General features: G+C 44.1%; 1 protein-coding gene across 5 annotated transcripts in view; it reads right to left on the bottom strand.

The window, feature by feature from the left end:
- LOC115659798 (unconventional myosin-X-like) overlaps window positions 1-24810 on the bottom strand; it is a 263102-nt gene that overhangs the window by 59158 nt on the left and 179134 nt on the right. For all 5 annotated transcript variants that reach the window (XM_030580481.1, XM_030580482.1, XM_030580483.1 and 2 more), the window contains 5 exons: window positions 21422-21461; window positions 19254-20039; window positions 12900-13023; window positions 7887-8130; window positions 6215-6310 (listed from right to left, as the gene is read on the bottom strand). In XM_030580481.1, the coding sequence (XP_030436341.1) occupies window positions 6215-6310; window positions 7887-8130; window positions 12900-13023; window positions 19254-20039; window positions 21422-21461 (1290 nt within the window). The remainder of the gene's footprint in view (window positions 1-6214; window positions 6311-7886; window positions 8131-12899; window positions 13024-19253; window positions 20040-21421; window positions 21462-24810) is intronic.

The raw sequence follows: 24810 nt of genomic DNA, 5'->3' as shown, positions 1-24810 counted from the left end.
AAGGGGCGTGGGAAGGGAGCAGGGGTCCCTTGCCGGTTCTATCTGTTTCCCTTTATTCCCCTTAAAACCTATAAACCAAACTACATTCAAAACTTCTTGCTTTAAACAACATGTGACGTTATTGATATAAACTGGAACCATATAGAACATGGGTTGCAACCAAGGTCCTGTAGTGGCACCAGATCTTATGTAAAGGGGGTCATATAAGGTGTCTAAGACCAGGTTACGGGTTACTGGTTATGATTATGCTGTCTGTATGTCTGTATCATTTTGTAGTTGAAGTTATAAGTATTGGCTGTATACTGTCTATATTTCAAACTTATGCTGTGTTACTGGGAAAGATCCCAGACAAGTGGGTGTTAGCTCTGCTTAACCTGCTTGATGGCCCATTAAGGACCATCAGCTACACAACTGACCCATTAAGAGGAGGCAGATTCGCCTTGTGACTCAGCAGGGTGTGCAGAAACTGGCCCATGTGACTGCAGACTCCATTTTGCTGTAATTTTCCACAGTAAGAACAAAGAAATGTTCTTACACCTGGAAGTGCCTATATAAGGCTGATGCCTCATGTCCATCTTGTCTTCAATCCTGCTTCTTACCTCTGGAGGGACTTTGCTACAAACTGAAGCTCTACACAAAGGACTGAGGACCCATCCCAGCTGGGGATGTACTCCAGAGACTTGATTTGAACCTGCAGTTTACTCCATCACTGCTACAAGCCTGAACTAAAAACTTTGCCATTACTGTATGTAATTGATTCCATTTAACCAATTCTAGCTCTCATCTCTATCTTTTTCCTTTTATGAATAAACCTTTAGATTTTAGATTCTAAAGGATTGGCAACAGTGTGATTTGTGGGTAAGATCTGATGTGTATATTGACCTGGGTCTGGGGCTTGGTCCTTTGGGATCGAGAGAACCTTTTTCTTTTACTGGGGTATTGGTTTTCATAACCATTCATCCCCAGGACGGGTGGCACTGGTGGTGACACTGGGAGACTGGAGTGTCTAAGGAAATTGCTTGTGTGACTTGTAGTTAGCCAGTGGGGTGAAACTGAAGTCATTTTTGTCTGGCTGGTTTGGTTTGCCTTAGAGGTGGAAAAACCCCAGCCTGGGGCTATAACTGCCCTGTTTGAGCAATTGGTCCTGAACTGGCATTCTCAGTTGGGTCCCGCCAGAACTGCAACGTCACACAACGCTTCCATTAACTAGGAGACAATGCTGGCAGAAGCCAAGCTGCAGAGTGGGGGCTATCCAGTTTATTGTACTGAGTGTAGCATGTATGATTACCTGCCCTGTGGGAGGGTGGCATATGTGTGCATTCGGTGCAAGGAGCTCCTGGCCCTCAGAGACCACGTACGGACTTTGGAGGCCAGGATGGCGGAACTGGAGGAGCTAAGAGAGGCAGAGATGTATGTTGATTAGGCTTTCAGGGACATTGTAGAATTGTCCCACCTCTGGTCAGACAGTCCCTGCGCTGTTTAGGAGGATGAAAGGCCCATGCAAGCAAAGCAGTCAACGGGAGCAGAGGGAAACCTTCCCATAGTTGGGACCCTCCTTCCAGATGGTACTAGGGTTGCTTCTTGCACTGAGGTTACCTCTCTGGGGGAGGGAACTCCAGTTGCTAGGAAAAGGCAGGTGTTAGTAATGGGAGATTCAATCATTAGAAACATAGATAGCTGGGTTTGTGATAACCAGGAGAACCGTATGGTGACTTGCTTGCCTGGTGCGAAGGTTGCGGATCTCTCAAGGCATCTAGACAGACTTATGTGTAGTGCTGGGGAGGAGCCAGTGGTCGTGGTACATGTAGGTACCAATGACATAGGGAAGGGTAGGAGAGATATCCTGGAGGACAAATTTAGGCTGCTAGGGAAGAGACTCAAATCCAGCACCTCTGTGGTGGCATTCTCAGAAATGTTCCCAGTTCCACATGCAGGGCCAGGTAGACAGGCAGAGCTTCAGAGTCTCAATGAGTGGATGAGATGATGGTGTAGAGAGGAGGGGTTTACATTCATTAGGAATTGGGGAAACTTTTGGGAGAGGGGGAGCCTATACAGGAGAGATGGGCTCCACCTAAATCAAAGTGGAACCAGACTGTTGGCACTAAACATTAACAAGATTGTAGAGCAGTTTTTAAATGAGGAGATGGGGGAAAGCCAACTGCTGCAGAGGAGCATGTGGATCAGACAGAGACTTCTCTTAGGGGAGAGTCTAATGATAGAGAATCTCCAAGTTATAGTCAGGAGCAGAAGATGGAAGAGGATAATGTAAGGGCCAGATCAGATGATAAACATTCAAATAAAAAAGATTCTGACACATCAGAAAAGGGCAGACAAATAAACAGGGACAAGTTTTTAAAGTGCTTGTACACAAATGCTAGAAGTCTAAATAATAAGATGGGTGAACTAGAGTGCCTTGTGATAAAGGAGGATATTGATATAATAGGCATCACAGAAACCTGGTGGACTGAGAGCAATGAATGGGGCACAATCATTCCGGGGTACAAAATATATTGGAAGGACAGAACAGGTCGGGGGGTGTGGGGGGGAGTGGCACTATATGTGAAAGAAAATGTAGAATCAAATAAAGTAAAAATCTTGAGTGAATCCACAGGTTCCATAGAATCTCTATGGATAGAAATTTCATGCTCTAATAAGAATATAACATTAGGGATCTGTTATCAACCACCTGACCAGGACAGTGATAGTGATGATGAATGGCTAAGGGAAATTAGAGAGGCTATCAAAATTAAGAACTCAATAATAGTGGGGGTTTTCAATTATCTCCATATTGACTGGAAACATTTCACTTCAGGACGAAATGCAGAGATAAAATTTCTCAATACTTTAAATGACTGCTTCATGGAGCAGCTGGAATGGGAACCCACAAGGGGAGAGGCAACTCTAGATTTAGTCCTGAGTGGAGTGCAGAAGCTGGTCCAAGAGGTACCTATAACAGGACCGCTTGGAAATAGCGACTATAATACAATAGCATTCAACATCCCTTTGGTGGGAAGAACATCTCAACAGCCCAACACTGTGGCATTTAATTTCAAAAGGGGGAACTATGCAAAAATTAGAGGGTTAGTTAAACAGAAGTTAAAAAGTACAGTGACTAAAGTGAAATCCCTGCAAGCTGCATGGATGCTTTTAAAAGACACCATAATGGATGCCCATCTTCAATGTATACCCCAATTTAAGAAACACAGTAAAAGAACTAAAAAAGAGCCACCGCGGCTTAACAACCATATAAAAGAAGCAGTGAGAGATAAAAAGACTTCCTTTAAAAAGCAGAAGTCAAATCCTAGTGAGGCAAATAGAAAGGAGCATAAACACTGCCAAATTAAGTGCAAGAATGTAATAAGAAAAGCCAAAGAGGAGTTTGAAGAACGGCTAGCCAAAAACTCCAAAGCTAATAACAAAATGTTTTTTAAGTACATCAGAAGTAGGAAGCCTGCTAAACAATCAGTAGGGCCCCTTGATGATCGAGATATAAAAGGAGCATTTAAAGACGATAAAGTCATTGCAGAGAAACGAAATGGATTCTTTGCTTCAGTCTTCAAGGCTGAGGATGTTAGGGAGATTTCCAAATCTGAGTCAGCTTTTGTAGGTGATAAATCTGAGGAACTGTCACAGATTGAAGTGTCACTAGAGGAGGTTTTGGAATTAATTGATAAACTTAACAGTAACAAGTCACCGGGACCAGATGGCATTCACCCAAGAGTTCTGAAAGAACTCAAATGTGAAGTTGCGGAACTATTAACTAAGGTTTGTAACCTGTCCTTTAAATCGGCTCCTGTACTCAATGACTGGAAGTTAGCTAATGTAACACCAAAATTTTAAAAGGACTCTAGAGGTGATCCCAGCAATTACAGACCGGTAAGTCTAATGTCAGTACTGGGCAAATTAGTCGAAACAATAGTTAAAAATAAAATTGTCAGACACATAGAAAAACAAACTGTTGAACAATAGTCAACATGGTTTCTGTATAGGGAAATCGTGTCTTACTAATCTATTAGAGTTCTTTGAAGCGGTCAACAAACATGTGGACAAGGGGGATCCAGTGAACATAGTGTACTTAGATTTCCAGAAAGCCTTTGACAAGGTCCCCCACCAAAGGCTCTTATGTAAATTAAGCTGTCATGGGATAAAAGGGAAGATCCTTTCATGGACTGAGAACTGGTTAAAAGACAGGGAACAAAGGGTAGGAATTAATGGTAAATTCTCAGAATGGAGAGGGGTAACTAGTGGTGTTCCCCAAAGGTCAGTCCTCAGACCAATCCTATTCAACTTATTCATAAATGATCAAGAGAAAGGGGTAAACAGTGAGGTGGCAAAGTTTGCAGATGATACTAAATTGCTCAAGATAGTTAAGACCAAAGCAGACTGTGACGAACTTCAAAAAGATCTCACAAAACTAAGTGATTGGGCAACAAAATGGCAAATGAAATTTAATGTGGATAAATGTAAAGTAATACACATTGGAAAAAATAATCCCAATTATACATACAATACGATGGGGGCTAATTTAGCTACAACACGTCAGGAAAAAGATCTTGGAGTCATCGTGGATAGTTCTCTGAAGATGTCCACGCAGTGTGCAGAGGTGGTCAAAAAAGCAAACAGGATGTTAGGAATCATTAAAAAGGGGATAGAGAATAAGACTGAGAATATATTATTGCCCTTATATAAACCGATGGTATGTCCACATCTTGAATACTGTACAGATGTGGTCTCATCTCAAGAAAGATATACTGGCACTAGAAAAGGTTCAGAAAAGGGCAACTAAAATGATTAGGGGTTTGGAACGGGTCCCATATGAGGAGAGATTAAAAAGGCTAGGACTCTTCAGCTTGGAAAAGAGGAGACTAAGGGGGGATATGATAGAGGTATATAAAATCATGGTGTGGAGAAAGTAAATAAGGAAAAGTTATTTACTTATTCCCACAATACAAGAACTAGGGGTCACCAAATGAAATTGGTAGGCAGCAAGTTTAGAACAAATACAAGGAAGTTCTTCTTCAGGCAGCGCACAGTCTACTTGTGGAACTCCTTACCTGAGGAGGTTGTGAAGGCTAGGACTGTAACAGCGCTTAAAAGAGAACTGGATAAATTCATGATGGTTAAGTCCATTAATGGCTATTAGCCAGGATGGGTAGGGAATGGTGTTCCTAGCCTCTGTTTGTCAGAGGATGGAGATGGATGGCAGGAGAGAGATCATTTGATCATTGCCTGTTAGGTCCACTCCCTCTGGAGTACCTGGCATTGGCCAGGGTCAGTAGACAGGATACTGGGTTGGATGGACCTTTGGTCTGACCCGGTACGGCCGTTCTTGTGTTCTTATGTAAAGGGAAGGATATGAAGTTACTTGGCTGTGACAGGGATTCCTGTTCCAGCCACAAGGCTTGAGAGTGAATCAGTCCTGGAGAGCCAGCAGAGAGCTCATCCCACTCTAAACTTCAGATAAGAAGCATCTGGGTTTTGTAGAAGTGTCACTAACAAAAGCTCTAAAACGACAGTGGTTTGCCCTTTCTAGTGCAGCTGCAGGTGCTTTCCTCTTCCTCGGAATGGATGTTGCTATGGTGAGGCCAAGGGCTGACATTTAATACTTATTTCTGCCATCTGGCCAGGATGCCAGAAGGGAAGGATATGAGTTATTCTCTGGGTTTACATTGCTGAGGTTTTATCAGATGACTCTGCAGACTCTGATAAACTAAAGCTCTCACTCTGAGTCCTGGATAAAACAAATTCCCTCTGCAGGTTGCCTCAGTCATTTACAGAAACCATGAATGGTTGGCATTGTTCACCTTGGATTTTATTTAATAAATAAATCAGCTAATAGATATTACAATTATAATAAGTGTTGCATGAAAAACTGTTCTTATCAAAGTCATGCTTAACTTGGGCCACATTACAGAAGCAAAAGGGAATGTATACTGTCAAGAAAGAGAGCTGTGGTAGAACAGTGGGCAGAAGGAAAGAAGTTCCATGACTACATGAACACGGACTAAATTTCCATTTAATTTCTGGGGATGGGGAGTCCACAGCTGATATCTGTTGTTAGAGAAGCATGTAATGAAGCTCAGGAACAAATCCCTTCTCATCCCAGTGGAGGAAACTTCATGGACTTTCCAGGGCAGAGTTGAGATTCATTGCAGGAACAGCATGGGAGAAACCCAGTAATGAATGAAGATGGATAATAAATTCCCTCTTGTACCTGGCATCTTCTGGTGACTCTGCCACAATGTGGTAAATTCTTTCCTCTGTCACAATATCCAGAGCATTCTCCTTTTCATGAATATCCACAATCTCCCTGTAACACAGTGAACAGTGAGACCCAGCAAGCTGAAAAACTTCCATAAGCATCATATTTACTCCATATGCCTAATTTTTCATGCTGTACCATTCACTGTAGAAAATGAAATGAAGGGTGCCTGGCATGTCAACACATTTGTTGAAACACAGGAATTCCACTGGTCAATAGCAAGAATTTCTGAATCCTCCTTAAAATGGCTATGCAGCTAACCTACACAAAGGCAGATGGCACGTATACCAATTTAATACTTTCTTTAAACCAGTCAGCAAACAGAGATTTGAGTGGCCAAAAAATAAAACGAGGAGGTGGACAGGTGGAGCTATTTACACCAGCCATGGCTGCTCATTCGTTTTGTTTCTTGGTAGGGCTGTCAATCGCAGTTAACTCAAGTGATTAACTCAAAACCAATTAACTCGATTAAAAATATAATTCAATTAAATAATAAAATTAAAACAGTTTTAATTGCACTGTTAACCAACAATAGAATACCATTTATTTAAATATTTTTGGATGTTTGGATGTAAATACTGTGCAATGCTGGCTACAACAGTGCCATACAAAGCCTCTTCTCACAAGACCCATCCCCTATCGCCTGTCTCATTTCAGGTGACATTGTAAGTAAGAATTGGACAGTATTATCTTCCAAAAATTTAAACAAACATGTTTGTCTTAGCAATTGGCTGAACAAAAGTAGGATTGAGCGGACTTGTAGGCTCTTTTTTACATTGTTTTATTTTTAGTGCAGTTACATAAAAAAACAATTCTACATTTGTAAGTTGCACTTTCACGATAGAGATTGCATTACAGTACTTGTATGAGGTGAGTTAAAAATACTATTTCTTTTGTTTACCTTTTTTACCATGCAAATATTTGTAATAAAAAATAATATTAAGTGAGCACTGTACACTTTGTATTCTGTCTTGTAAGTGAAATCAATATATTTGAAAATGTAGAAAACATCCAAAAACATTTAAATAAATAGTATTCTATTATTGTTTAACAGTATGATTAAGTATGCAATTAATTGTGTTTTTTTAATCACGTGATTAATTTTTAAAATAGTTTGACAGCCCCATTTCTTGGTACTCTAGATGGAGAGAGTATGAGGGTCTGATTCAATCTCTGAGTGCTACTAGGGAAAGACAGGATGCCTGGCTCTAGCAGCCAAAAATCTGCCTGCAGGTTGGGGGAAGGCACAGCAATATAACTCACCCACAATCAAACTCCACTAGGAACTCTGGAGTTGTCTGGAATAGCGCTGAGGCAGATGGAGTCAGGGGTGGGGCAGAGCACATGGCCGATGTGCTGAATTAGTGCCTCTCCTGGACAACCTCTGTCAGTCTGGAGTCTGAAACTGCTCCCCAGACTAGACAAAGAACTAGAAAATGTACAATAGGGAGCAATCTGCTCTGCTCCCCCAGAGATCGATTGGATGATCCAACAGGATTTTCCTTCTCTACCCTCAGATTCCTCTAACCCTATACAATATTTCTAGGCTAGTGCAGCAGCCCTTATCACTAGTGATATGGACAGAGAATGTTGGAATTTTATTGGGTTCGTTCTTCTCACTCACTTTGCCCTTCTGATATCTATCGTCCCCTTCAGTTTTTCCTCACTGTCATTCTCAAAGTACATCAACTTAGATTCTCGAAGAACAAACCAGCGGCGCTTCCAGTTACGGCGAGACAGAGTTGACATGCCGCCTCCTTTTTTATAGAGCCAGCCTGACTTCAAGGCCTCTTGCTTAGTTCGGAACCACATGAAGGCTTCATTCTTCAGAACACACCATCGCCGTCTCCATGGATTCATCAGACCCCCTGCAGAAAGGAGAGAGCGGAATACATTATCAAATTTGCAGCATCACGCATCTCCCTAGTCTAATCCATGTGTCTCAATTAGACATCTGGGCACCATTTCAGATCTATCCCTGGCCACACATAGCAGGAATTAAGGACTGGAATAGAAATAAGGCTGGGATTAGGGATTGACCAAAGAAAGAACAGAATCAGACGTTGAACCAAACATGAACAGTTTCTGAGAAGTGAAAAGTGCACTCTGGTTTTGTTTTCTTGTAGAATTTGTGGAAATTCTCACTTGCTTCTCATTTTTTGGTTTGCTGTTTGTCTGAAGCACCAAGATGCTGTTACAAATGTGCATCCTGAAGTTCTTGTGGCCTGCTTGAAACCAGGAAACACTGAAAAGCTAGAGAAAAAGAACAGACTTCACAAAATTTTCATTTTAAAGATGGCTGAATAATCTGCAGGGAACCATGGCACCTTCTGAGGTTCTTCCCATCAGCACAGAGTAAAATCACTGATTCAGGAATTCCTGCAAAGCAAAGACCAGCACCAACGACAACTCCTCCCCATGCATGCAATACAAACAGAGGTTCCTCCTTCACTCTTTTGTATTTCTGCTCCAGAGTGCACATGCTGCTTTCCCAAATTTGCAAAACTGATGGATGTTCACCACACTATTCTCTTGCTCTGTTGTTTACGCTGCCTCTTGCAGAACAGAGTCTGATCTATATGCAGATTTTAAAACCAGAAGGGACCACTACAATTATTTAGTCTGGCATTCTGCAGAACACGGGCCGCCATATCCTACAATGAACACAATACCTTGTGACCGAGCTACAGGCATGTCCTTTAGAAAGAAATATTCAATCTGAATTTAAAGACTTTGGGCCACATTCTAAAGCTGAGTTACATCATCTTTGGGCCACTCAGGTAGTGCAGAAGGATTGTTAACACAGCAGTAAATGCCAAGCAGAAAACTACCCAGGTTCTGCCATGGCAGTCCTCCACCAGCATGGGGGCCACGAAGGACATCTTAGGGTGAATGTGTACACCCATTTATTACAATTGTAAGCTCAACTGTGACAAGTGAGTGAAAATTCAAAAAATATCACCATCACCTAATTCAAAAAATGTCAGTGGGAAAAGGTACAAAAGGGAGAGAGAATAACTAAATTAATCCAAACAAAAAGGCCTATTGATATAACTCAAGGACTGTGTTAAGATCATGTCTGTAAACAAAAGGAGTGTGGGACTGGAAATCAATGAATCCAAGTTGGTGTATCAACTTGGAAATTAGGCCTAATTGATAAACAAAATAATGAGGAGATTAGCCCATCACCCCCCTTTTGGAATCCTTAAATAAAAGACTTTGTGGGGAGAATTGGGCTGTCTGGCAACAACTGCTGGCTGGGAGATGGGTGGACCAGACGGAGCAAGCTTCACCACCAAGGCTGTCAGCATCACCATCTCCTGGGACCCCAGAATCCACGGTTACTCTGTTGGGCCTTTCTCATCCTGATCCTGAGAGATCCTGGCCAGACCAGAGAGAGGGACCCATAGGACATCACAGACTCCACAGAATACCAGCTGGCAGCAATACCCACTGCACTGGGAACCCTTGGAACACAAAGCTGATCAAGGATGGGAAGGGGAGACAGAACTCAGCTGAGCTCCTGCCAGCTACTGCCCCTGGACTCACCCCATGGCCCCAGTATCCATCCTGAAGTACCACATGGGGAAGGAGTTCCCCACACCTTATAGGGAGAAGAGTGAAGAGAGGGGCTTCCATAGGTATCCTCATCACCCACTTGGAAAACAACTGTCTCCTGTTGTTAACTAACCTAGATAGTCCTGTAGCTGTGGGATTCTGCATAGTCTCTTTTACCTAGGGAGGTGGTGGAATCTCCTTCCTTAGAGGTTTTTTAGGTCAGGTTTGACAAAGCCCTGCCTGCGATAATTTAGTTGGGAATTGGTCCTGCTTTGAATAGGGGGTTGGACTAGATACCTCCTGAGGTCCCTTCCAACCCTTATATTCTATGATTCTATGATTGTTTTCTAAACTGAACATTCCCAATCTTTCCTGTCTCTCTTTATCCGAAAATCTTTCTGTTACTCTAATTATTTTCTTTATTTAACTGTGGATCCTTTCTATTTTTGATATATCGTTTCTGAGTTAGAGACAACACACAAGATTACAGTATTAATTGATTCACAGAGTTAAAGGCCAGAAAGGACCATTAGATTATCTAGTTTGACATCCTATCTGTCACAGGACATTAAATTTCACTCAGTTACTTCTATACTGAGACTAATAAATTGGGTTAGATTAAAGCAGCGGTTCTCACACTGTGGGTTGGGACCCCAAAGTTTACAAAAATCTTTTATAATGGAAATTCTTAGGTAACTCAAATAAAGAAAAATAGAATCATAGAAATGCAAGGATGGAAGGATCTCAAGAGGCCATCTAGTTCATCCCTCTACACTGAGGCAGGATTAATTATACCTAGGTTACCCCGAAAGGTGTTTGTCTAACCTGTTCTTAAAAACCTCCAAGGATGTGGATTCCACAACCTCCCTAGGTAACCTGTTCCAAGCTGCAAGCTAAGCCAATTACTTCTTGTCCTACCCTCAGCAAACAGAACAACTGATCCTCTTTATAACAGTCTTTTACATATTTGAAGACTGTTACCATGTTGCCCGGGCCGGCTCCAGGCACCAGCTGAGCAAGCTCGTGCTTGGGACGGCAGATTATACATGCAGCTTCAGCCCAAACCTAGGGCAGCACGCACGCTTTTTCTGTGTGTGTGTGTTCGCTGTTCTGGCCGCCCTGTAGGGGGCGGAGGAGGGGAGCGCCCTGCAGCAAACTCAGCAGGGCAGCCAGCGTCCTTCCCTCCCTGCAGACCAGAGGGGCACAGAGCCCTCCTGGCAGATAGCGCGGCGGTTGGGGCCACGGGGTGAGTACCCCGCTGAAGCCCTGGCTGCTCCCTTTCTCTCTCTCCTCCCCTCTTCCCCCTAATAGACCAGGCGTGCACTCTGCAGCACAGGGAGTCCCCTCTAGGGGCCGCCCTGTAGGGTTTTTTTGTTTTGTTTTGTCCCCCTGCTTTGCCGCTTCGGCGCACTCCCTCTTCCCCCCCCCCCCTTTTTTTTGTTTTTGCTTGGGGCGGCAAAAAAGCCAGAGCCAACTCTGCATGTTGCCCCTCAGTGTTCTGTTCTCTAGACTAAACATGCCCAATTCTTTTAACCTTTCCTCATGGGTCATGTTTCTACACCTCTTATTTTTGTTGCATTTTGTTGCTCCCTCTCCAATTGTTCTTTAAAGTGTGGTGTCCAAAACTGAACATAGTACTCTAGCTGAGGCCTCACTAATGCCAAGTGGAACAATTACATCACTTACACCACTCCTGTTACTACATTCCAGAGTGACATTTGCCCTTTTTATACTATAGACTCACATGCAACTTGTGAGCCACTATACCCTCCCAGCCCTTTTCTGCTGTATTGCTGCCTAGATAGTTATTTCCCATTTTGTACTCATTCATTTGGTTTTTCCTTCCTAAGCATACTACTTTGCACTGGTCTTGATTGTATTTCTATCACTGTTCGCTCTCTCTATAATAAAAAGGTATAGTGGAAGTAAATCAGAATAAGGGGACAGTCAATTAAACTGAAAGGCAGCAAATTTAAACAGAAAAAAGGAAATACTTTTAACACAATGGATGATTATTTGTGCATCTGAATGCCATTAGATTCTGCTGAGACCAGCACCTTGGTAGAATTCAATAAAGGAGAAATTCTCAAAGCTGCCTAAGGGAAATAGGCACCCAATGCCAACTGGAAGTTATTTGCAATTCCAGTCGGAAGTTATGTCCCTATTTCCTTTAGGCTCCCTTGAAAGTCCCAGCCTCAAAGATTGTGAATTTTTATTGATCATGGCAACATCCAAAATGACAATAGAAAGGGCTCAGTCATTAATCCTCCAGTTTCAAGGTATAAAACACTCACTAACTGAGGGGATTAGAAAAAAAAAACTTCCCCTCTAGGCATGTTATTCCATAACTATCCACTTGGGGGTTTCTTGTACCTTCCTCTGAAGCAGCTGGTACTGGCCATTGTTTTAGGGCTCATCTATGCAGTGACATCCAGGAAAATTAATCTGAATTAACTGAAGTGGATTAGTTAAACCACACTAAACCACACTGATTCAGAATTAAAGTGACCTTAATTTGGTTTCACTCAATTCACTTTGGAAGTGAATTAAACTAAACCAAATTAAGGCCACTTCAATTCTTACTAACAGGGATTTAGCGCTTATATTCCGGCAAGGGGAAGCGGCATGACTGTGAACTTGCTTTTCTGAAGGGTCTCTACCTGGTGCTATCTCCCAGCAACCTGAAATCCTCCCTCCTCCCTGGCATGACCTCCTCTGTGATCATGCAAGCATCCTAGAGATTATCCAGTCTTTACATATTCCACCCAATATTTTGTGCTGTCTTATCTCCCCAGTGCTGTAGTTTAGTTTTGCTCATCTGAACTGCAAACACCTCAGTGGGCACCCTAATCTGGTGGGTATAAAAGGGTTTCGCTAACAGGGACATCCACTCTAATTCCTTCTATATCTCTCTTCTACAGAGATTTCCCATTTTTTCTTTGCTGGTTTGGATAAAATAAAGAGACAGAAAAAAATGTAAGTAGACAAACAGGAAAAATGTGTGGAGAAAGTAAGGGAGAAGAGGCTGAGAGAACAAGATACTCTCAATGCTTTTGTGGTATAGACTACAGCCACTTACCCTTCATATAGAGATAACTGTGAAAATAGGGTGGTCCTGAGCCACTGAAGATTGTGACCCGGCCATTGCAGAATTCTTCGTCTGTGTCCATATAAACATCCACTTCCTCCTCACTGTCCAGAAACTAGAAAAAAAGGAAGAGATCAACTTCTCTAAGTCTTGGGCGGATGGGTACAGTACAACAAGGATCCAGCAGCCACGTAACCAGATGTAAAACTTGAGTAAAATGCTCCCATATGTCCCTTTTACACAAAGCAAACAATTAAAATAGGGGCTTGACACCTCACCCACTAGTTCCTAAAGCCAATATACTCAGCTAGCAATGAATTATTAAACAGGCAGAGAGCTGCCTCCAGTTACCTAAAGTGATAAATCCTCCTGCTTCTGGGCATAATCCAAAATTTACTTAGTAAGGTAAGAAAGATATTTTCCTTTTGGAAAGGTTCTTCTATAACTGACTATTGCAGGATTCCTTGCTCCTTCCTCCAAAGCCTCTCATACTGGCTGCTGTCAGAGGGTACGTCTACACTACAGGATTATTCCGATTTTACATAAACCAGTTTTGTAAAACAGATTGTATAAAGTCGAGTGCACGCAGACACACTAAGCACATTAATTCGGCGGTGTGCGTCCATGGTCCGAGGCTAGAGTCGATTTCCGGAGTGTTGCACTGTGGGTAGCTATTCTGTAGCTATCCCATAGTTTCCGCAGTCTCCCCCGCCCCTTGGAATTCTGGGTTGAGATCCCAGTGCCTGATGGGGCAAAAATCATTGTTGTGGGTGGTTCTGGGTAAATGTCGACACTCATTCCTTCCTCCAGGAAAACAACGGCAGACAATCATTTCATGCCCTTTTTCCCTGGATTGCCCTGGCAGACGCCATAGCACAGCAAGCATGGAGCCCGTTCAGCTTTTTTTTTTTTTTTTTACTGTCACCGTATGTGTCCTGGATGCCGCTAACAGAGGCATTACTGCAGCGCTACATAGCAGCATTTGTTTGCTTTTGCATGATAGCAGAGATGGTTTTCAGTCATTCTGTCACGTCTGCTGCCATTGTAAATTGGTGGTAAGATAACGGTTACCTGTCATTCTGTACCGTCTGCTGCTATCATGGGTGCCCCTGCCTGAGGTCGGCCAGGGGGGCAAAGGCAAAACTGGGAATGACTCCCCGAGTCAATCTCTCCTTTATGGTTTCTAAAAATAGAGTCAGTCCTGCCTAGAATATGGGGCAAGTGTACTAGAGAACCAGTGTATCAGAGAGCACAGCTGCTCTGTGTCAGATCCCGCAGAAATGATGAGCTACATGCCGTTCACAGGGGATGTCCCTGCAACAACCCCACCCGTTGCTTCCCTCCTCCCCCAACCTTCCTGGGCTACCATGGCAGTGTCCCCCCATTTGTGTCATGAAGTTATAAAGAATGCAGGAATAAGAAACAGTGACTTGTTAGTGAGATAAAATGAGGGGGAGGCAGCCTCCCGGTGCTATGACAGTCCAGGCAGGACATTAAGCGGTGCGGAGGAGAGGAGCCCAGCATGCCGCTGCTATGATAGTCCAGGCAGTACAGAATCTTTTCTTTACACAGGAAACGGAGGGGGCTGATGGAGCTCAGCCCCTAGTTGCTATGATGAGGACGGTTACCAGCCATTCTATACCATCTACTGGGAATGACCAGGAATCATTCCTACTTTTACTCAGGCGACCCCGGCCAGCCTCACCTGAGGCCAGTCAGGAGCACTCACGGGCTGATGGTGACGACGGATAGCAGTCATATTGTACCGTCTGCCACCAGGGAGGGGAGAGGAGCAGATACTGCTCTTCACTGCTGCAGCATTGCGTCTACCACCAGCAGTCAGTAGACATAGGGTGACACTGAAAAAAGTCAAGAAGTGATTTCTTTTCCTTTTCTTTCACGTGGTGGGAGGAGGGAGTAAATTGACGAGCTATTCCCTGAACCACGCTGGACAATGTGTTTGAACCTACAGGCACTGGGAGCTCAGCCAAGAATGCAAAGTTTTCGGAGACTGCTGTGGACTGTGGGATAGCTGGAGTCCTCAGTACCCCCTCCCTCCCTCCATGAGCGTCCATTTGATTCTTTGGCTTTCCGTTACGCTTGTCACGCAGCACTGTGTAGCCTGGAGATTTTTTTCAAACGCTTTGGCATTTCGTCTTCTGTAACGGAGCTGTGATAGAACAGATTTGTCTCCCCATACAGCGATCAGATCCAGTATCTCCTGTAGGGTCCACGCTGGAGCTCTTTTTGGATTTGGGACTGCATCGCCACCCGTAATGATCAGAGCTCCAAGCTGGGCAAACAGGAAATGTAATTCAAAAGTTCACGGGGCTTTTCCTGTTTACCTGGCCACTGCATCCAAGTTCAGATTGCTGTCCAGAGCGGTCACAGTGGTGCACTGTGGGATATCGCCTGGAGGCCAATACTGTCGATTTGTGGCCACACTAACCCTAATCCAATATGGTAATACTGATTTTAGCGCTACTCCTCTCATTGGGGAGGAGTACAGAAACAGATTTAAAGAGCACTTTATAGCGATATAAAGGGCCTCGTAGTGTGGACGGGCGCGGCGTTAAATCGGTTTAACGCTGCTAAAATCGGTTTAAACACGTAGTGTAGACCAGGCCAGAGAGGGGAAACTGGACTAGGTGTAGTACTGGTCTTATTCAGTATGGCAGTTCCTAAACTCCTATAATTGCTTCCTGATTATCAGGTAATAAGCATATCCTTGGCTAAATTAACTCTAAGGCCAAAAACACAGAATATTATAATATGCCATTTAGCTTCTTTTCCAGCACACTGACTGGCTACTGTAAGTCTTTCTGCTTTCTTTGGGAATTGTCCTCAGAACTACAACCATATGCCCACAACAAAGATGGTTGCCTCAATTTCTGATGTTCTATCCCCATCCGTGGTAAGAGTGAGAGTTCGAAGAGTGTATTTGCTGTGGGTCTGTTCATTGACAATTTCAAAGGCACAGATCTATCAGTACAATCATTGGACAGCTACTGAGAAATAACAGGTCACTGTTTATTCAAGTCTATGGTCCAATTGGCTACCAGTGGAACCTCAGCCAGAATGAAGTGCTAAGCATTTTCAGATCCTGATTGCTCTGTTTTGAATAATGTTCACTCTGACTAAATGTGAGTTTAAAACTGATGAAGGCAGCCCCTTCATCCCCCCACAAACTGCATGCGCTCTCTATTCACTTCTCTCCTCTTCTCGCTCTCTGCAATTGCCATTCACTCTCCCTGATCTTCATTCTCACCCTTTCCCCTCTCATTCACTCTCCCTCTTGCTCACTGCATTAAAAATCAATTATTGCTGTACCTCCACCTCTTTGTGGGCCCCTGCATCTGCTGCTGTTGCCTGGCTCTTGCTGGTTTCTGGGCTCTAGAAGGCCCTCAGGCTGGTGGGGGCAAGCACCACCCTTCCCCATCAAGCCGGAGGATAGCTACTGGGATCTTTGCTCCCATGGCCTTGGGAGGGGGAATTGAACTGGGATCTTCATGTCCCCCTCCCCACAGACCTAGGGATGGGTGGGGGGTCTGCTTGGCACACTGCTTCAAGTTTAGGATCTATAGCTCTGAGTGTTCCTTCACTCTTGCTCTAAAACTGCAGCATGGAGGGTGAGAGGAGTCCAGATTAAAGCTTCTGCCCAGTAGCTGTACCAAAAGACTGGTTCTGCTGAGCACTACTAGAAAAATGCAGCACAGGGTCACCAGAAGGAACCAAGGTCCTAGAAGCTTGAGCAGCTGCTGCTGCCACTCAGGTGTGGTGGGAAGATGCAACACTTCTATCATTACATCTATCCTAAAACTGATGGACATCAATGACAAATTCATGGAGTACTGTGCAACTTTCTAACCAAGTATGCAGTGCTGCCAGAACCCAAATTTGGTAGTGTTGAAAGCAGGAGAAGGTTGAGGGGTAAGGAAAGTGGGGATGGCAATAATGAGGGGAAATCTAAGGCAGTTTAGAAACTTGGGTGCCAAGTTAGTATTAAAGAAGGGCAAAAACAGAAGAAAGTATTTGTAAGGCTATCCTGATTATAACAGTGCATGTGATCCCCCTTTAAGGGAAGGTATTGCCAGCATGCCTTTTATTGGAGCTCAGCACTTTAAGACAACAGAAGTCAGAGATCAGGGCCCCAGAGGGATTGATGGGCGGTATAGTCCCAAATCATGTGACAGAGGAACAATGTGACTAGAATAGGGACTATATATATAGCAAGATCTGCTCTGAAGTAGAGACCTGCAGACCTCTACAGGGGGAGGGTCTGGGGTAGAGAACACTCAGCCCAAGAAAGGGACTGTGGAAAACAGGCCTGTGGCTAGGTAGGACACAGGAAGACCTGGGGAAAACAAGAAGGAAACGATCTGATGTACAGTTGGTTAGATGTGTTTTGCTGTTGTGAGGTGTGGTTTTTAGTTTTGGTGGGTTTGGGGTTCAGATGTTTTGTTTTGTTTTGCCTTCCTCTTAAGCATCACAGATTGGCCATCACTAGAGAGGAGACACTGGACAAGCTAGACCAGTGCTCTGAGGTTGTAGGGAATTCTCTTTCTAAATGCCTGACTGATATTTCTTGCTCACATGCTCAGAATCATGCTCATCATCAAATCTGGGCTTGGGAAGGAATTTCCCCTCAGCTCAGACTGGCTAGGATCTTGGGATTTTTTTCCCCTTCCTCTGCAACATGAGATGTGGTTCACTGCTAGGATCATCTGGGCACCTTTCCTTACCATTGCAGAAGCCTTGGGCATTGATGGTACCTTAGTTTCTCCCATCCTCTCCCTGTGGCACAGTTAAATCTCCTGAGGCCTGAAATGCTTTAATCTAAAGCATCTGAGTTTAATAGATGGGTATCTGGGTGAAAATTATTGGCCTGTGCTATACAGGACATCACATTAGATGATCTAAGGTTCCTTCTCAACTTAAACTCTGACTCTGTGAAAATGAAATATAGCACTTAAGTGGGCTTGAGGCCCACTGTAGTACTAACCTTTTTTAAGAGCCCAAGGCCAAAACTTTCAGTGAGTGACATCAAGCACCTCTGTAACCTCTGGGTCAGAGGGTTATAGTAACATGAGCATGACCAAGAGTGTTTCAATACAGCCAAATGCAAGGTGATACATGGGAACAGGTGACAAGGAATGGATCACTCAATGATTACCAGTTTTGTTCTTTCCCTCTGGGGCACCTGGCATTGGCCACTGTCAGAAGACAGTATACTGGGCTAGATGGACCTTTGTCTGACTCAGTAGGGCCATTCTTATGTTCTTAAAGAACATAGGCTGTAATTGGAGGATGAGGGAATTTATTCTGGAAAGGACTTAGGGGTCTTTATGGATAACCAACTGAACATAAACTCCAGTGTTATGCTGTTGTAAAAAGGGTTGGATTATAAACAGGGAACTACCAAGAAGCAGTAGGGAGGTGAAACTGCCTCTGTATACAGCACTGGTAAAGCCCCTGCTAGAAAACTGTGACCAGTTCTACTGTCTTCATTTTAACAAGGATGTGAAAGAATAGCGAGGGCTCAAGTAAGAGCTGCAAGAATTATTGAAGATCTGGAAAACCCACCTTACAATAAAAGGCTTCAAGAACTAAAACTAGTGTATTACAGAGTAGGTAAGAAGCAATTTCATCACCATCTAAGAACCTACACAAAGAGAAGTTATCAGACATAATGGGGTCCTTTAATAAAAACACCATAACAAGGTCCAAGGGCTGGAAGTTGAATTTGGAAAAATTCAAACTGGAAATATGATGCAATGTTTAAAAAGCGTATGTAAAGAATCACTGGAACAGAACAGCATAGGAAGTGGTAAATCAATCTTCACTGGAGTCCTTAAATAGAGACAGGATATCTTTCTAACAGATAAGATGTAGTTCAACCACAAGGCACTGGTCTCAACAGCGTGGTTTATCTATCTAAGGCATCTTTAATGTATTTATCCTCAGAATACCCGTGGAAGGTAGGGAAGTAACATCACCATTTTACAGACAACTAAGGCCCAAGTATGTAGGAGTTGTGGTGCTGATGAAGGAGCCTAAATCTCATTTTTAAAATGGATTTAGGCACTTAGGAGGCTAAATCCCATGGACAGGCTCTTAAGTGCCTAAATTCATTTTGAAAATTATATTTAGGCTTCTAAATCAGAACTGATCACTCTGACCTCCTATATAACAGGAGATGGACTAAGAGAGTATTATCTACTAATAACTGCACTCAAAGTGAGACACCAAAGAATGAAAGCATGGGTCTGATATGCATTAAAAAGGCAAAGGTCAAAAATGCCAATAAAGCAAAACTGCCTTTCAGCTAAATGCAAAAATTCTTACCGAGTCTAGGCTGCCACGACTGGAGTCCATGCTGGTACCATGGGAACGCCTCAAGATCTCCTCACCATTTAGGGGCTCAGCCAAGGTGCTGCCAGTATCTCCTAAACCATCAAACTCCTCATGGTCATAGTCAGACTCCACATCTGGTGGGAAGCTGTAAACTGGCTCTCCCATTTCCCCACTGTTACTCCTCAGGGTTTCTGAGACTGTGATGTAAATACTTTCTGTGGTGTCAGATGGAGCACTGTACTCCTCGGGGCTTTCCACAAGATGATCTGTAGTACTGTCTACCTCCACCTCACCCCTTCTCAGAAATGGTAGATTCATATATGTGTCTTCCTCAGTGGAGTTGTCGCTGGTTTTGGTGCAGTGTTGATCCAAAACAACCAGGCTGGGGACAGAGAGCCCCTCATCATCAGCATGAAAGCCTTCATCTACTTCCTCCTCAGCCAGAGGCGCCACAAGGCTGCAGTCAATGTTGAGGGTTCCGTCATTGGAGAGTGAATGTTCTAGGCTTTGCTCGCTTTCATCTAGGTTTCCAAAATCCAGTAGTTCCAAGAACTCTTGAGCAACCCTGGATGCTTCTTTCTCTAGCCTCTGGATCTCCTCTTCTCGCTGCCGGTTAATCTCATTCTTGGTGTTTTCGCAGGTGATGGACACGTGATCTACCTTCTGTTGCTGCTGTAGCTTCTCAATCTCCCTTTCCAGTCTTAGGATTTCCTCCATCTGCCTTCTCTCCTCTTCCTGCAGTGGGAGCTCCTCCTCCTGAGTTCTTAACACCTCCACCTTAAAGAAATTGTGCCAGTATCAAATTAAAGAGCTCAAACCTATAGAGGGGCTGCCTTCCTGGGTCCTCCAATTTCTCTTCCCCACAGGAACACGCCTATTGTGTATTCTCACTTCCCCTCTATAAGAAGCCACTGCATGAATCCTTTCTGCTTTTCCCACTCTGCATCCCTTGGACATCTGTAGGCCAAAAACCACAGGGGTAATTACCACATCTTTACTCACTCTCTTTCTTCTGGTCACCTCCTTTCTAGGTTGAGGATTCCAATATAAGTGTCAGGTCTCTGTCAAAGTAATTTGCAGGGAGGTGGGGAGGCATTTCTCCCTCCCACTCCAATACAGAGCTGTGGTATCTCCAGTCAAGGCATATAGCTCTGAATTTCTCAGCTGCTCTGTAGCCTCACTGGAGTTGCTTTATTAGAGGACCAGGCCTATTCACCTGCTATCCACACTGAAGTATGGTAGAGATGACGGAAAATTCCAGGAAATGCACCACAACATACAGATGACAAAGGAGACTAGAAAACATTATGACAGTTTGGAGATAAACAGGGCCCCCCTCTTGCCCTCCTATGAGCTGGAAAATGATTATTGATGGGTCTGCAATAAATATTAAAGGTATCATGTAAATCCACGTAGTTGCAAACAAATATGACAGTGCAGCCAACTAGGTGGTCTCTTCCTTCCACAGTGGTCTCTTCCTTCCCTCTCAGTGCCTGCTTGGATTAAGACTCAAACTGTTATTTAGATCCTGCTTTTTGCTAGTTTAGTATGTGCATTAAAAAGTTATTTCATTTGGATCTCTCATCTATGCTGAGCTGACGAACCAGGATTAGCTGAAGAAGATAAAGGAAGGGAGACCAGAAAATAACAAGTTGTTTTTACAATCAGCTTGTTCAACACGGTGAGTTATGTTGCTAGAACCTTGAATGGTTAGACGGGCCATGATAAGGTGGAGATTCATAGCAGTTCTAACTCCTTTCCACTTTTCCTTTGTTTTGATTGTTGCAGGCAACAATATAGCAAAATGGACTGACAATGCAGCTCATCAAAAGGTCATGTGCAATAAGTTCACCATCAGAGGTAAAACAGGATGCAACCTGTCTGACCCTGAAATGTCTAGATAGGAACTATGCCCGAGGACACTAAAACCAGGCACATGCCATGTTAACTAGACAACCATTCTGCTGTGGTCAGGCACCTGCAGATGAAGAAGGAAAAGAATGCTTTCACAGGGAGTTTTTCTAACATGTTTTATCACAGTAAAATAAAGGTGCATATTTCAAGAAAAAGCATAGTCAGTGAAGGCAACCAGCAGAGGAGCCTGAGTTACAGAAGGTCCCAAGAGGAGACACGGTAAAGGAATGAACAATTAAACTTACCTGAGCCACTTGGAGTACAGCATTCAGCTGCTCTTTTTCTCTGTTCAAAAGAAGACAATAGTAAGTGACAGACCCAGATCACCTGAGTATTTTAACAGAAATTACGGAGAATCATCTCTCCATGGTTAAGGGTGAAGCAACGCTCCTGTGATAAAGCTGATTTAGTAAAACCACCAAGCACGCTTGGCATGGCCTATCCTGGCACGTGTATCCTTTACGTTGAGGTAAATCAGGAAATAGGATCAAATGGAGTGGGGCTGAAAGGACAAGGCGGCAGGATTACATAGACTCATTATGGTCTTGAACTAAAGCCACTGTGGTCAATGGAAGGTTTTTCCACTGATTTCCAAGATCAGGCTCTATGTGCACAATTGCAGTTTCTCTTTTTTTTAATATATGACGGAGCCATGGCAATCCCATAGTTAAGCCTGTGTTCGTTTAGCACTTGACATAGCAACACAGTGTCTCAGACAGAACCTGCCAAATCTAAGCACTCTGCTAAGTGGCTAGGACTAGATCCTTCCACGCTAGCAAACTGGGTTATATTTTCAGCTTGCATAACCTCTCAGTGGCATATGGGACCTTGCTCAATAATAAAGACTGTAAATGACACTGAATTATTAATACCAGGGAGCTCAAAAAGTAAAACCCAAAGTGTCAATCTCCTGGTTCCCAGCCCGGTGCACCATCTCCTGAGGCAAACAGTACTTTGTTGGGAGAAAGCAGCCACCCCCGCCATTGGGCATGTGTCCATCTAGAGGCTCGGCTGCATGTGGCATGCTGAGCAAGAATCCGGGGCAGTGCATGCGTAGTGCTGATGTAATGGGTATGGAGGATTTCAGAAGTCTTCCCACAACAACTTATACTGAGCAAAACAGACAGGAAATGGTGATTTATAAAACTTAGCCCAATCTGAGAACCAAAAGACACAAAGAGAAGCAATTCTTTAATTGCCCATATACCAGTGCTAGGAGCCTGGGTAACAAACAAGAAATGAAATTGCTTATTCATGAGCATAAATTCAATTTGGTTGGTATTGCTGAAAGCTAGTGGTTGATTTGCATGACTGGAATGTTACAATAAATGGTTCTGACCTATTTAGAAAGGATGAAGGGGAAGCAGCACGCTATGTCAAAGACGGCATTACCTGTTTCCAAATCACTGATAACTCAAAAGAAAATGATCTTGAATGCTTATGGCTCAGTGTCGTAACAGATAAAGCACAAGACGCAGTATTAGTTGCTGTCAGCTCCATAATGAGAAGCAGGGACTCTGAAAAAGATTTGGGGGTCATGAATAAAGGGCTATGTTTTAGTCACAGGTATTTTTAGTAAAAGTCATGGACAGGTCATGGACAGAAAACAAAAATTCACAGCCCATGACCTGTCCATGACTTGTACTACATATCCTGACTAAATCTTGGAGAGGGGGGCAGCTCAAGGGTGCCGTGGGTGCTTGGGAAGACAGCCTGGGGGTGCCACGAGTGCTTGGGGGGATGGCCCAGGGAGGTGCCAAGGGTACTGGGGGGGCCTGGGACCCCCACTGGTGCTGGGGGAGTGTTGGCAGGGCTGGCAGACTCCCTACCCAGCTCCACGCTTCCCCGGAAGCAGCAATATCCCTCAGTTCCTAGGCAGAGTACGGCAAGGCAGCTCTGCACGCTGCCTCCTCCCTGACTGCCAGCTCTGCAGCTCCCATATTGGCTGGGAACCACGGCCAATGGGAGCTGCGGGGCGGTGCCTGCCAGCGGAAGCAGCATGCAGAACCCCCTGGCCACACCTCCCCCTATGAGCCGAGGGATCTCGACGCTTCTGGGGAGGCCCCCCCAAGGTGAGCACTGTGACAAACTCGCAGCTTTAATCATGAACACTAATCATCTGAACATGAGCTCCCAGTGGGACACTGTGGCCAAAAGAGCTAGTGGGATCCTGGGATGCATAAACAAGGGAATCCTGATTAGAAATAGAGAAGTTATTTTACCACTATATTTGGCACTGGTGTGACTACTGCTGGAAGCCTGTGTCCATTTCTCGTGCCCACAGTTCAAGAAGGTTAAGAACATAAGAACGACCATACTGAGTCAGACCAAAGGTACATCCAGCCCAGTATCCTGTCTACCGACAGTGGCCAATGCCAAGTGCCCCAGAGGGCATGGACCTAACTGGTAATGATCAACCTAACAGGTAATGATAAAAAAGGATGTAGATAAATTGGAGAGGATTCAGAGAAGAGCCACAAGCATGATTAAAGGATTACAAAACATGCCTTATCTGACAGACTCAGCGAGCTCAATCTATTTGGCTTAACAAAGAGAAGGTTCAGGGGTGACTTGATCACAGTCTTTAAGTATTTCCATGGGGAACAAATATTTAATAATGTTCTCTTCAATCTAGCAGAGAGAGGTATAACACAATCCACTGGCTGGAAGCTGAAGCTATACAAATTCAGACTGGAAATAAGACATATATTTTTAACTATGAGGGTAGTTAATGAATGGAACAATTTACTGAGGGTTGTGGTGGGTTCTCCATCACTGGCAATTTTTAAATCAAGATTGGCTGTTTTTCTAAAAGATAGGAATTCTTTTGGGGACATTCTATGGCTTGTGCTATATAGCACATCACAGCAGATGATTCCAGTGCTCCCTTCTGCCTTGGAATCTATGATCAAATTTACAGAGGGATTAAAAATCATGCAGATGAGGTTACTTACCTACAATTGGAAGTTCTTAGAGATATGTGGTCCCTATCTTATTCCACACATAGAAGCACATGTCTACCAAGCACCTGAGTCTAGAAGTGTTTCTTAGCAGTGTCCATTGACGCACAAGTGTGTTGTGTATCTCCTTGTATTTCCCACCGAGGACATAATAGGTAGTGCGGGTCAACACCTCTCCACTTTCAGTAGCAGGCTCTGGTGGATTCTCTCCTGCTTTGCATGAGGATTTGCCAAACCGAGGCAGTGTATGCACAGTCCATACTTGATGCCCATCTAAATACCAGATTGTGAGGTGAAGGAGGTCTGGATTGGGATGACTGAGTCTCCCTTGATCTTGTGTGACGAGATCTAGTAGTGTGCAGAAGCCAGAATCTGAGGATGTCTGCGAACCAGAACAGCTGGGCCAGAAAGGGGCTATGAGGATGATATTGGCTCTGTCCTGGCGAATCTTGTGTAGCACTTGTGAGAGGAGCAAATGAGGGGAAAGGCAAAGCAGAGGTTGCCAGTCCAGGAGGGGAGAAGAGCATCACCCCAAAGATGACATAGGGCACGGGTGCAGTGGCGGATTACCACACGGGCCAACAGGGCCCATGCCCAGGAGCCCTGGCCAATTTGGGAGCCCCTAGGAGTTCTGGAACTCTGACCACACACTCTTCTCCTCTGCTCCCCACCCA

The sequence above is a fragment of the Gopherus evgoodei genome, chromosome 11 (assembly GCF_007399415.2).
Source record: "Gopherus evgoodei ecotype Sinaloan lineage chromosome 11, rGopEvg1_v1.p, whole genome shotgun sequence".
In the NCBI taxonomy this organism is placed as follows: domain Eukaryota; kingdom Metazoa; phylum Chordata; order Testudines; family Testudinidae; genus Gopherus; species Gopherus evgoodei.
The sequence above is the reverse complement of the archived record's forward strand: the minus strand, read 5'-3'. Positions and strand labels throughout refer to the sequence as shown.